This window comes from Passer montanus, unplaced genomic scaffold (genome assembly GCF_014805655.1).
Source record: "Passer montanus isolate IOZ18808 unplaced genomic scaffold, ASM1480565v1 scaffold20, whole genome shotgun sequence".
NCBI lineage: Eukaryota > Metazoa > Chordata > Aves > Passeriformes > Passeridae > Passer > Passer montanus.
The window spans coordinates 4,875,743-4,888,228 of NW_024366592.1; the positions used below are offsets into that span (position 1 = coordinate 4,875,743).

Here is a 12,486-nt window from a genome sequence, read left to right on the forward strand (position 1 = left end):
ACATCCTGTTCTTCTTAAGCTCTGTGTTTTATTTCTCCCTAATATCCCACATGTCTCCAAGCTATCACACATGGCTTAGGATAAATGTTGTTACCTACCACATGGATTCATATAACATCCTGGTCTGGGATTTTTTGAAATGAAATCCTCAGCACATCAACTCCTGGACATAGTTGGTAACATTTGTTCAAGGAGTGTTTAACTAATTTAGACAGAAAAATCTCCTGAATGTTTCCAAAAATCAAGTGGAGAGGGAGGATTCAGAGCCTTGCATGTCTTTAAACCAAGGCAGATCCCTGCCAGTACACACAATTAAAGGCAGTGTAAGCAGTGCAGATCTAAACACAATCTCATTTTTCTGACAATTCACAAATCCACATTGAAGTTCTTCCTGAATTAATCAGGAAGAAACCATAACAGACGTCAGTCCTCACTATTATACACTGCACAAACATAAATATGACTCCATAATCAAGTTTAGAACAAACCACAGATCAGTTTAGCAGGGCTGTTCTAAAGGCAGAACGAAAACCTTTTGTAAACAAATTTAGGACTACACTGAATTTTACCTTCTTCCCCCTTATCCAAGGTCAAGTTGTCAGAGACTGATCACTCAGAAGTTCCATAACAAAGCTTTGCTCCAAGTGCAATCAGAATGAAGAGCAATGAGGCCCCTCTGCCACATGAGCATCCATCTGGCAATGCCTACGTGAGTTCCACCACTGGTGCCTGCCACCAGGAAGGAAAACAAATCCAAACTCCAAAAGCACCAGGCACAGTAGAGAGAAAACACCACTAGCAGAGTTCATGGTCATTAAAGAGGTCTGTTTATTTGCTGCAGGGTCCAACACTTTCTTCACTGCTGCCATAAGCACAGCCTACTTTATTTTTGGTGCACAACGTTCTCCTTGCTCTTTGTTCAAATGGCTCAGTACAGTGCCTGCACAATTTTCAACCCATCACCTTTTAAGCAACACCAATGATCAATGAGGCAAATAAAACCCAAACCATGCAACATGTGTTAGGCTGATAAAATTAGGCTGAGAATATTTATATATTTACATAGAGAACATTCAACATTGGAACCTGCTTGCAGACTTGTATTATCTTGACCAAGTATCCAAACAGCTACATTCTGGTGTGAAATACTCTTTTGTTTAAGGTTTTGTGTAAAAGCTAATTACTTCACAATGCCTTCAACTGGATAATCGTACCTATTTTTGACACAGAATTTCTACACACCAGCACCACACGCTTGCAGTCATACCTTGCAGAATGTGTAAGGCATTTGCAGACATCTGGTTGCTGTGACCACAGGAAATCCACTTTCCAGAGCTTTCAGCCACGACCTTTGGAAACCATGAGAGTCTTTCAAATACAAAGAGTGAATTCATATGAGAGACACTGTTCATCCAAGAACTATAAACTTGTCATTTCTTGACACTGCTACATACAACACAGATAGAATTTAAGACTAATAAATTATTTTCCTAAATAAAAATTTGTTCTTAAACCCCACTGAGTAACAACAGGGCTTAGGCACTTCTGAAGATTTTATCTTACATCTGTCTTTAATATGGAAGCTTCAGACTATAAAATACAGGACAAGAAATCATCTTGAAAAGGAACAATTAGTGACTGGCAAGAAACAGGTCAATAGTCTAAGAGTGTAGTCTATTTCCCTGGATTCCACATCCATACACAATTTCAGTGATCAGATGGGATTCTGTACATGAGGGTCTGCTGGAAAAAATCTGTCTGCAGAGCCAAGGACTTCACTGTCTAAATAATGAACATACTTTGGGAAAAACATATTACTATGAAAAGCCACCTGTGCAAACAATTCTCTTTTCTGGAAAGCACACCATGCCCAGAAATAGAAAACTATAAAAATAGTAACAGCAATCCAGAGCCCAACATGCCCAAGCCTTGTAAACAATGAAGACCAGGAGAATAAAAAGAGAAGGAACAGGGACCAACATGAACTGGATTAGCCAAGACAGCTGAAAGACTCAGAGTTTCTAAAAGCATCTTCTTTTAAAAGGAGATTTGGAATCTGCCCTGTCCTGGCGGACAAGAGAACATAATTTCACATACATGGTGGTCTCTAAGGCAGAGCAATAATCTGCTAGCACAGAACAATTGATTTAAGAGCTTTCTTAAAAAAAATACAAACAACAACAAAACAAACAACAACCCCCCAGAAAAATCCCAACAAACCAACCAAAACAAAACAAAAAATCCCAAGCTTTTTATACTGGTTAAATCAATAACAGTAAAAACTTGTTATGGGTGAAAAGATTCACATCCTTGTATTTGACATCTATCAATATACAACATCTATGAAGAGCTCAAGTGGTAAGCCTTGATCTCCAGAGGGAATGAATGGGCAGAAGGATGGAAGGAGTTAACTGAGGTATGGTGGAATTACAAAAAGAAAGACAGCTGTTCTGCAGTTTCCCAACTTCATTAACTGAGCTGCATCTTCAAACATCAGCACAACCAATGAAACACACTGCTCCAACCATTAGGACAATGACAGCCAAACAGCCTTCATGGCACTGCAGGACACCCCAGCTCCATCTGCAGCAATTCAATGGCAACAGGGGCTGAATCCAGTTTACTGCCTAGGAGCTACAGAATTAAATCCCCTCCAAACTAATGGGGTGAGAGGTTCTTACTAACATTCACTTTTCTTTTTTGATGTAGTGAAATAGCATGCTAAGGGTCCAGCTGTGCCATCCTGACCCAAAGAAAACTTTCTGATCAAATTTTCTGTCAATCTGCCCACACAAGGACAGATTTCAGGGTTTGTTTGAAAGCAGAACAAAATGTGGAATTTGATAACAAAAAGTGGGAATCACTGGCTATACACAAAAAGTCCAAGACAGTTGTTTAAAGAAGGAATAACTGAGAATCTGGAATATCTTTGCTTCCAAAAAGCACTATTGACATTCAGTAGACTTTTTGACCTCTATTTTCCATGGATGTCCATGAGGGCATACTTGTATTCCTTTTCTAGTAGAAAAGGTGAGTCGTCAATGTACCTACAGCATATCCCACTAGCAAGATACAAGGAATAAATTCACTTTTTTTAGGACATTACAGCCCTTCAAACACCAGACATCAAAATCCAACCACATACACGTAACAAAGCAGATGATACCTCCTGAAACACAGATGTAGGATCTAAACTGTACCTTCCATAGCACTGCTTTCAAACTAATGCACTAGCTTAGAATCATTCCTCATTTGCTTTGAAATCTTACACAGCAAGATTTTCTCAAGTCTTTCAAATCACACAAAGTTAAGCCACCTAAACATAATATACAACACCAAGGGAGCATTACAAATTCTTCCACTGAGAAGTGTTCAGGCACCGACAGCTGAGGGTCCTGTCTGGATACACTTCCTTTTTACATCATTCCTCTGGCTGCCTGACTGAAAGGTATCAATTGTCATGATTAGTACAAATGTGAACCCTCTCTCCCTTCCCTCTGCAATGAACATTTGAAGGAAAACCAAGCACTGATTTGCCCAGCCCAGCAGTATAAAGCACAGAGTAAGGAGCACATTCAGAGGCTTGTTTTCTAGCTGAGAAGTGGTTTAATCCTCAGCATGGGCAAAGAGAGAATATTTGTACTGACTGATGCCAGGCACTACCTGTAGGGATCTCAGGTACCCACCCAGGCTGCCTGGCAAGTTCCTGGAGAGGGCACTTCAGCTGCTGTGTGAGGACTCCACCTCTCCCCAGGCTGGGGCTACCAGGTTAGATGGTGGCAACACCCTCACATCCACACAGACCACAGGCAACATTCCAAGGTTGCAGCATGAAAAGTGGGTGTGCTGGTAGTGACAAAGGAACATTTTTCTAACGTTTTCTTGCAACACGTTTGAAGCCAACTGAAAACCTGTCAGCTGTCCCTGTCATACACTCATGCTGCCAGAGTAAGAAAGGCCACCACGCTGTGCTAAGGTGACAGATTCCAGGCCTGGCCTCAAATACAGACAGACCTCCTTACCATGCTTGGAGTCATCAGGTTGGGCTGCAGGGCAAATTTGGTCTGCCTTTATGCTGAACTGGAGCTATTTCCATGGAATCTAGCCTGAGGGAAAAAAGCAAAGTCCTAAGTAAGGTCCTAGTAAGTCCTATTTGAGAGGTTAAGTCATTAGATGCTACTGTGAGAGTAACAACAAAGCACTTTGGAAAGACCAGGTACTAGGGAGACAAAGGTCCAGGCTCAGAGCATGTGCCACAGCATCAGGTTTAGGTGCTCAGAGCCTGAAAAGTGACAAAAATGGCATCTTTTCTCTCCTTTGTGCGTGCACTGGAGTCTCACGTGCCCCAAGGGACACGCCACCCCTCCCACTGCTGTGGGGTCCTAAGTAGACCCAAGTATGTACTGGCTGTCATCAAAATAGTCAGCCAGAGCACAGTAACCTCAGCATTCAATCATTTTGTTTTCAAATGTCAAGCACAGCAGTTTTGCTGTTTAGAGAGAGCTGGACTTCATGTGTAAACATAAGGCTGTTTTCCTGAGAGCTCCTGACACACCATTTTCAGACCTGCTACTATGCAATTTTTAGTCACTTTTCAAAACTGTTTCAATTATGTTTCCATCTTTTGTATTTCAAGAAAGCTCTCTGTGCTTCAGCATGTAACAACCAAAGATGGAAAATCTGGGCAGGCTGCCTGATCATAAAGCAGCTCCCATGCCCTCCTTGCCTACAAAGGGTACCTCAAGGATGACTGCAAACTCCCAAGTCCAGTGCATGCAGGAGGATGGGTTCCTAGTAAGGTTTTAAGCCTTTGGAGACCGATTATAGTCTCACCTTTTTTCACTCTAGACTCAAACTGGTATTGACTCAACTGAGAGGAAGATAAGCAGCATTAGTACTGGAGATGAACCTCAGCTTTACTATAGCAGCACATTTTAGCCTTCTTTTCACTGGCTCATTTTCTTAGCCAGTTCTTGAGGATGAAAATGTTGCTGTTCTTTGGTAGATACGGTAATCTGTCAGCAGAGTTCACCTGTCCTAACACTGACACATGAAAAATGGGAACATTTTCAGCCTCTTTTAAGCTCTGACCTGACCTGCTGCACATACCAAAACAGCAATGTATCTTTCTCCTTTTCTTCCTTTAGCAGGAAGCTGCTCTCTCCCTGATCTGATCCACACACACACAAACACACACACACAGAGGCACACACGCTCACAAATGGCTGATCAGACGAGGAGAGGGTATGGCCACAGTCTATGGAGAGATGTCCAACAGCACATCATTATGAAATTCTTAGAATGTTTCTCCCAAAGAATATAAAGTTTAGCACATTCTGTACATATTGTTGGCTTCTTAGTTATAAAGTAAACACAGTAGCAAACTGTCCATAAAGTGTTGACTCAGTTTAAACGCAGCCCCTTCTTATTTTGTCTTGCTGAAAGTCCTCTTCCAGTCAGAAACACTCCAGTCATGTGGGCATTCGGTGTGTGACAGCAGAGGAAGGAAGAAAGAGGCACTTTTGATCGGCTGGTATTCCTGGACTTCCCTTTTTCCTGCGGAGGTCTATGTTCCTGACACTAGATGGTAGTGTTAGCACGGAGAACCGCTGTGGATAGGCACTTGGCAACAAGGCTCCAAGGCAGTGCCCGCTCTCTGCTATGTCATCAGGATTGGTTTCTGCCGAACTTCCAGGATATCTGGGCATGGGAGAGAAACAAAGAGACACAGCCAACTTAAGAGGCTCCTGAGAGCAGCCACGGTAGCAGGAAGCATGAAGAACTGGAGACATAAGCGTGGACTGTGGCACAGCCCACCAGGAATCTAGAACATGACCAGTACATGGCTTCGCCTGTTAAAATCTGAGTTAACCAGGATGCAACGGGGAGGAGCTGAAAGATGACAAACTGCAAATATATCCCACCAGGTGGAGAGGAGAGCTGATCTACTATAATTTATACTGGGATGAAGGAAAATACATTAGACAGGGAGTGGCAGTATTTTCCAGGGAAACAAGTGTAAGTGCCATTAACAAGAGATGCCAAGGGGTTTCCCATTCTTCAAGGGACAAATCCCCAGGTCCATTGGGGAGACTTCTCTAGGTACAAATAATTCAACTCTTCCCTTCATGCTATAGCCCAAAGCCTGCATTTCTGCACTCAAAAAGCTGCCATAAAAACCATTCATCTTTTTGGCTCCTTAATTCCATACTGTCCAAGTGGGACAGAATATGAACCTTAAAACTTCTGTTGTAATCATGGACATCTTTCTAATATACACAGTAAAACCAACATGGCAGGGCACTACACAGAAACATCTGGAAACTGGGCTGATGTCCTTTTCAAGGCTACACAAAGAACAAGGAACATGGGAAAAGAGAGCACACAATTAAAAGGCTGATCAAATGCCATTGCACAAAGAAAATGACATGAGCAAAAAATGATCCCCAGCTCCAGACGGCTCCAGCCACACCTGTAAAGAATTAAACACAGTGGAGGGAGTCCAGTGAAGGGCCACAGAGATGACTGAGGAACTGGATCATCTGACATATGAGGAGAAGGTGACAGAAGTGTGATTCGGAGTCCAGTGAAGGGCCACAGAGATGAGGAACTGGATCATCTGACATATGAGGAGAAGGTGACAGAAGTGTGATTATCCAACATGGACAGAAGGGTTGGAGTGAAATCTTATCCATAAACTCAAGACATTTTAAAAAGTACTTTGATCACTGTCACTGGGATTTTAATATCTTAGTACAGGGTTCCTAACTACCCAAGAGAAATGAGCACCTTTCCCACTTCACCCTGCCCCACATGTAATGCTCCTGCTACCTGCAAAGCTGTCACTGCACAAATACATTGATTACAAAAAGGCCTTGGAAACAGGACCTACACAACATGACCACTAAAACAAATGAGAGTAGGGAAAAACAGCAGATGAAAATTCTGCCTTACACTTCAGAAATGTCATGCCCTATTTCTGTGTATCTCAATATATACCCTAATTCCTGAAACCATATGTTCAACAAATTAAGTCTCAAAAAGGATGTTCAAGCTCAAACCCAGTACTTGAGCATGGAAGCATTTGTTCCACCCTCTTGAGCAGATATTAAATGCCAGCAGAAACAATACATCTTCTGTGAATTCCAAAACGTCTGTGGTGAGAGAGTGATTAAGCTTGGTAACTCCAGCTAACTTGCTGTAAGACTATCAACACAACGATCATAAGGAATAATTATGTATTTTGCTGAAACAGTGTTCAAAATCCATCCTTAATTACAAATGACCCATTTTTTTACTGGAATCTGTGATTTCCCCTAAATTGAAATAAATTCCTACTTACAACAGCATTACAGAGAAACACTTGTTCCTCTGTCTTAACAGCAGAGGAACAAGGATTTGGTAGGCTGTGCACAGTGGGTGTCAAAATTCACCTGTTAAAATTCGATGCAATGGCAAAGTGATGTATGTTAAGTGTGCATAGAGTAGAAAGTTCTCATCTGTCCTGTTCAGCTTCAGCCACGAGCCGACCAGCGAGCGTCCTGTTCCAGACAGGGAGCGCGAGCGGAGATTTGTCGCGTTGTGCAGATCTGTAAAGGCAGGAAGAGACAGCAAGCCTCAAGGGATTGTACTTCACTGGAACACTTCTGAAACTCAAAAAAAAGAGGAAAGCCTCCTATTCATTGTTTAGAGACAAATCACACGCAGGACACTGTCATAACTGCTTTTTAAAACCAGGCAGACCTTGCCTAGCACAGAGTTCCCCATTTACACTGAAGATAAGAAATGGTAGCAGCAGCAGCTGAAAACACAGACAGACAGGAGAGGGCTTGTGTTACCACACTGCACCAGCAGAACACTAACTCAGCCTTCCCTCATACACAAAATCATAGAATAGCCCTAAAATTAAGTACTTACTCACTCAGAAATTCACCTAGGTAACAAAATAGAAATGGTTTCTTTTGAAGAAATGTCACTACAGGACACGAAAAAACACGACGCGAACATGCTGCCGTTCTCAAGGTAAAGAGAGGCAGTTTACTATCTGACTCCAAAATTTATAGATTTCCAAAAGTGACAGTGGATTGGAGGGTGAAAGTGCCACCTCTCCAATGACAATGGACAAACCAACAGTCCATCAAATTTCTCCTCCTCCATAAAAGAATGCAAAACAATAAGTTATTTACAGAAAGTGTGTGAGAAAGTTCATTACAAGAATGTAAACATCAGAAGGTTTAGAAAACCTTAAAAAATCAGAGAAACATCGAAAAGTGCCATCTAGCAGACATGGAGAGTTTCAACACTAATAGCTCAGTTTCCTGCACACCTAGGACCCTTCAGCTGAGCCACTGTTCTCAGAATTAATTGAGATGTCTCCAAGCAACTTTTAAAACAAAAAGATACTGAGTCCCCTGTAGGCCAGAGGAGTTTTTCATAGGTGCAGGTCTCTCCCACAGCCACGTGCTGGATTTTTGGAGTTTTTAAATCTTTGCTCTATTTGCCTGTAAAATTCAGTCCTATCCCACAGGGCTAAAATCAGATGTCGAAGTCAACAGATCGATTCTGAACCAGAGTGATCCAAGCTTTGGGACTGAAAGCAGATCGTGATCCAAAGAGGAAAATATGTGGTGGCAGCTGCTCTAGAAAGATGTATAAAAATGTGGGAGGAAAAAAAACTGTGAAAATCTTTCCCTCCTGCCCTACACATGTGTATAGCCAAGCTGTCTATTACCCCTTCCCATGCATGACCACTGTGCCAGGAGCTCTGTGGTGATCAGGGCAGAAGGATCTGACTCTGGAAGCTGCAATAAGCACAGCTCTCCTGGTGCATCATGCCTGCACACAGCAAAGCCACTGAAGTGGGCCTTGATGGGCTGCTCCTGTTCACCAGAGGTCTGTCTGCACTGGGGTAAGTCTGCAGCATCACTGGCTGCACCAAGGACACTGCTGATCTTTACACAATCCACATCTTTTCCTCCACCCACAAAGCCAAGATGCACCCAAATCTCTGTTCCTATCTCTGCATCTTCTGCATCTGTATCTGGCTTTTTCATGCCAAAATAAGAGTTTCACCACTGCAGCTCCCGAGGAGCACTGGTAGGACACTCAGGTTTCTGAAATTTATAAAAAAATAGTAATTTAGTTACTATTCCTTGTAGCAAACTCATTTTTGAATAAATTAAGCTTCCTAGCATAAGCTGTTAAAATATTACTCTTTTCATTTTTCAGATGAGGAACAATAAGGTCAAGACTCTTAGAAACCATTTCTTGGTATTTTATATGAATGTTATAAAATATATGAAAAACTAGAATTTGTTTCCTTAGAAGGAAAAGGATATTAAAATAAAAAGACTTCCATAAATATATTAGAAGGAAAAGGATATTAAAATAAAAAGAATGTCCAGCATTATCATTAAATACTCTAGGATTAGACCCTGCAAGACAACCCTGAGCAGGCACTGCACAACCTATGAGGGCTGCCAGAGAAACACCTTAAACTCTGTTCTATCCTGGGCATGCTCCAAAATAAAGATACCAGGAACAGGACTACATGTGGGGAAAGCTGCCCTTCTCTCCACACTACCCTGTGCCTAGTAAAATCTACTAGAACACATCTCATTTGAAATAACATATGTTCTGATTAGGCAAATTAGGGAAAAAGAGAAGAGCAAAGGTTTTTATTGATAAATTAAATTAGCTGAATTAGCTACCATCAGTTTCAGCTGCTACAGAATTTGCATTAAATGTTGTCACTTCAGTATGTTTTTTAATGTGCAATTCTTTATTAGCTAAGGTGGTCCAGTGCTGCTGATGGACAATTTCTTCACTACCTCAAACAGAACTTGTAAGCTGGAAATTCCCTTTGGGTTTATCTGTTAGAATGCTAACAGACACATTTGTTGACTGAACTGTTTTTTAACATATGGAAAGCAATTTGGACATGGGCATTTTTGAGTTTCCTGCCTCACGAGACTGTGATGTGATTGGGATTTATACACTATATTCTGAGTCAGGCTCCACCTTGCCAGGTGTTTCCTGCTGAGTAACTAGGATTTAAAGGAAGAGTTCCATAAGGCATTAAACTATAATGCAAACAAACTCATTACGTTTTCTCTATAAAGTTCAGAACTGATTCAAAGCCAGCTGAAGTAAATGCCTTTTCTCACCAGCTTTAACCAACTCTGGGTCAAATCAGAATTCAAAGAATGTGTTGCTGAGTGCACACCCAACCCCACTATACCTGGAGATGTGCCCCCAGAGACTGTGGCATCTGGGAAAAGGGGAGGATTTCAGCTCCAGTCTCCCTCAAATGGGTCCACATAAAAGAAGTAAGTTTTAATATATTCAGGAGTTGTGGGCTCCAGCCCTCAAAGAGATGCTTAAGCCTATGAAAAATCTGATTTTCAGAGGCACTGGCTGTATGCGGAGCTCATGTTTTTCCACCCTGCAAATCTTCTTGAAAACCCTGCACTGGGATCCCTTTCCACAGCTCTGCACCTCTCCAGACAAGTCTGTTTGGCTGTCAATACTTCTCTCACCTCCACCATCATCATCTCTGAAGAACTCCTCACTGTCATTTGCTGAGTGGGACTTTTTCATCTCAGCAATTCGATTTCGGGGCACTTTTCTCTTGAGGGATGGGGAGAAGAAGGACGGGCGGTTGTTACGCTCTGGGGTTGGCGGTGTGCTGAAAGAAGTAACCTGGAAGGGAAATAAAAGAAATGCTGGAGAAAGTCTTGGTTTTCCCTCTGTGTGCCACAAGGCAATCACGTGTGTAAAAATCAGAATGATGACTGGTATCCAGCACCATTTTATCAGAGTGGCTAGAGAATTTAAACTGAACAATCACCTCAAGATGCTCATCAAGGGGAAAATATTTTGATATATCACAACCCTCAATTATTACATGAATAAAAATTAAAAACCTCTCTCCTCAGATGATCACTTTTAACAAGGATCTACAGTCATAACGGCACAAAATTAGTAATTTAGACACCAAGAATGTCAATCTTAATTTTGCATGTTGAAATGCAGAAGACTTAATAAGAATGTACTGTGTTGAACACACTCAAAACGTGCATCTTCATTACTTTGGCACACACAAGGCAGCAGTTTCCCTACTGGGAAGGCTGTCCCATGGGATCCTTGTGGAAGGTCAATGTCCCTGGGGAGCAGGGTCACAAATTCCTAAGCCCAGCACACAGAGGCAGAAGTTAAGTCAATGTTCTCATTTATGTGTGTCGTGTTTCAATACTGGAAGGAGAAAGTGAAGCTGTGGTGCTTCAGAAGATTTGGTTGGTCCAAGTGGTGACAGGGAGGGAACTGTCTGTGGTGAAACTCAAGTTAGGGCAAAACTGTGGAGACACCCTACCTTCAGAGCAGTAGTTACCATTGAGTAAATTACAATTAAAGCCAAGTACACCTGTTTTGGAGAGAACTGAAACATAGTGCTGATGTACCGGCATTGACTATTTTAATAGTTTTAAAATGAAAATATTTTAATAGCTTCATTTGAAAGGGAAGAAAATAGGAATAACTACTTTGCCAATGGATGTGAATAATTTTGATCTTGTCCTTCTTTCTTCACACAGTCTATTTAACAATCCCATAACCTCCCTGAGCTGGCACATGACACTGCTCATATCTGTCCAAAGAAATGCAGAGGGAGGTGACATGGAGTGATGATGGCAGCCAAACCAGGTTGAGTGCAGAAACACAGCTCGCTCCATGTTGTACCTCTATCACTAATACCAAAAAAAATAAAAGAAGGGCACTGTAACACCCAACTGATCCTCTTCCCAGCACATTTCATTTCTAATTTGTTCTTGTCTCTGTATTTAATTTGGGAGTCATTTCATATCACACTGTGGGGGGAACCAGAAACAGACATATCAGCGTTAAAACCATTAGCAAAAAGCAGTGAGAACACATTATTAAATCTAATTTTAAATTTTTCCAGCTAACACTGAAAGCCTTGGAGACAAAAAAATCCTGTTGCTCTTCCAGGCCTGATTTCTTCTGGCTATTGTTTCTGGGGTAGAGAGCAAGAACATCCAGTTAATGACCTCTGTGCTGGTAGCTCATGTTGCTTTTTATCAAGTTAGAAACAAAAACCACACTGCCTGCATGGAGACTCTAGAAGCTGTTCTGCAGACCTTTAAATGATACAGGTTAGCTGCACTACACAGAAAACCATGCTAGACTCCATCAGGTACTGATCCAGCCCAGGTCTGTGCAGGTATTTTGAAGACTTGTTGCCTAATCCCCATTAACCAGTAAAATGTCTCAATGGAAGATAAGGCTCGGGATTGAATAAAGGCCAAATCAGCGTCTGTGCTGATTCTGTTGGCATTTTACTGCACTTGCATTAAAATTAAGCATATGTATGAATATGATGCTGCATCTGGATCTGTGACCTTTGCTTTAGCATTATACAGGTTTTGTGTTGGCAGCATTCCTCAGTGGCACAACCTAAAAGCACCACTT

General features: G+C 41.7%; 1 protein-coding gene across 1 annotated transcript in view; it reads right to left on the reverse strand.

Moving 5' to 3' along the window:
- Positions 1-804: 804 nt before the first annotated feature.
- The window catches only part of KIAA0930 (KIAA0930 ortholog), a 58,440-nt gene continuing 46,758 nt past the window's right edge, over positions 805-12,486 (reverse strand). The window contains exons 8-10 of the mRNA XM_039708107.1: positions 10,539-10,701; positions 7,434-7,589; positions 805-5,700 (exon numbers count right to left, since the gene is read on the reverse strand). Coding sequence (XP_039564041.1) covers positions 5,660-5,700; positions 7,434-7,589; positions 10,539-10,701 — 360 coding nt within the window. The 3' untranslated portion in view covers positions 805-5,659. The remainder of the gene's footprint in view (positions 5,701-7,433; positions 7,590-10,538; positions 10,702-12,486) is intronic.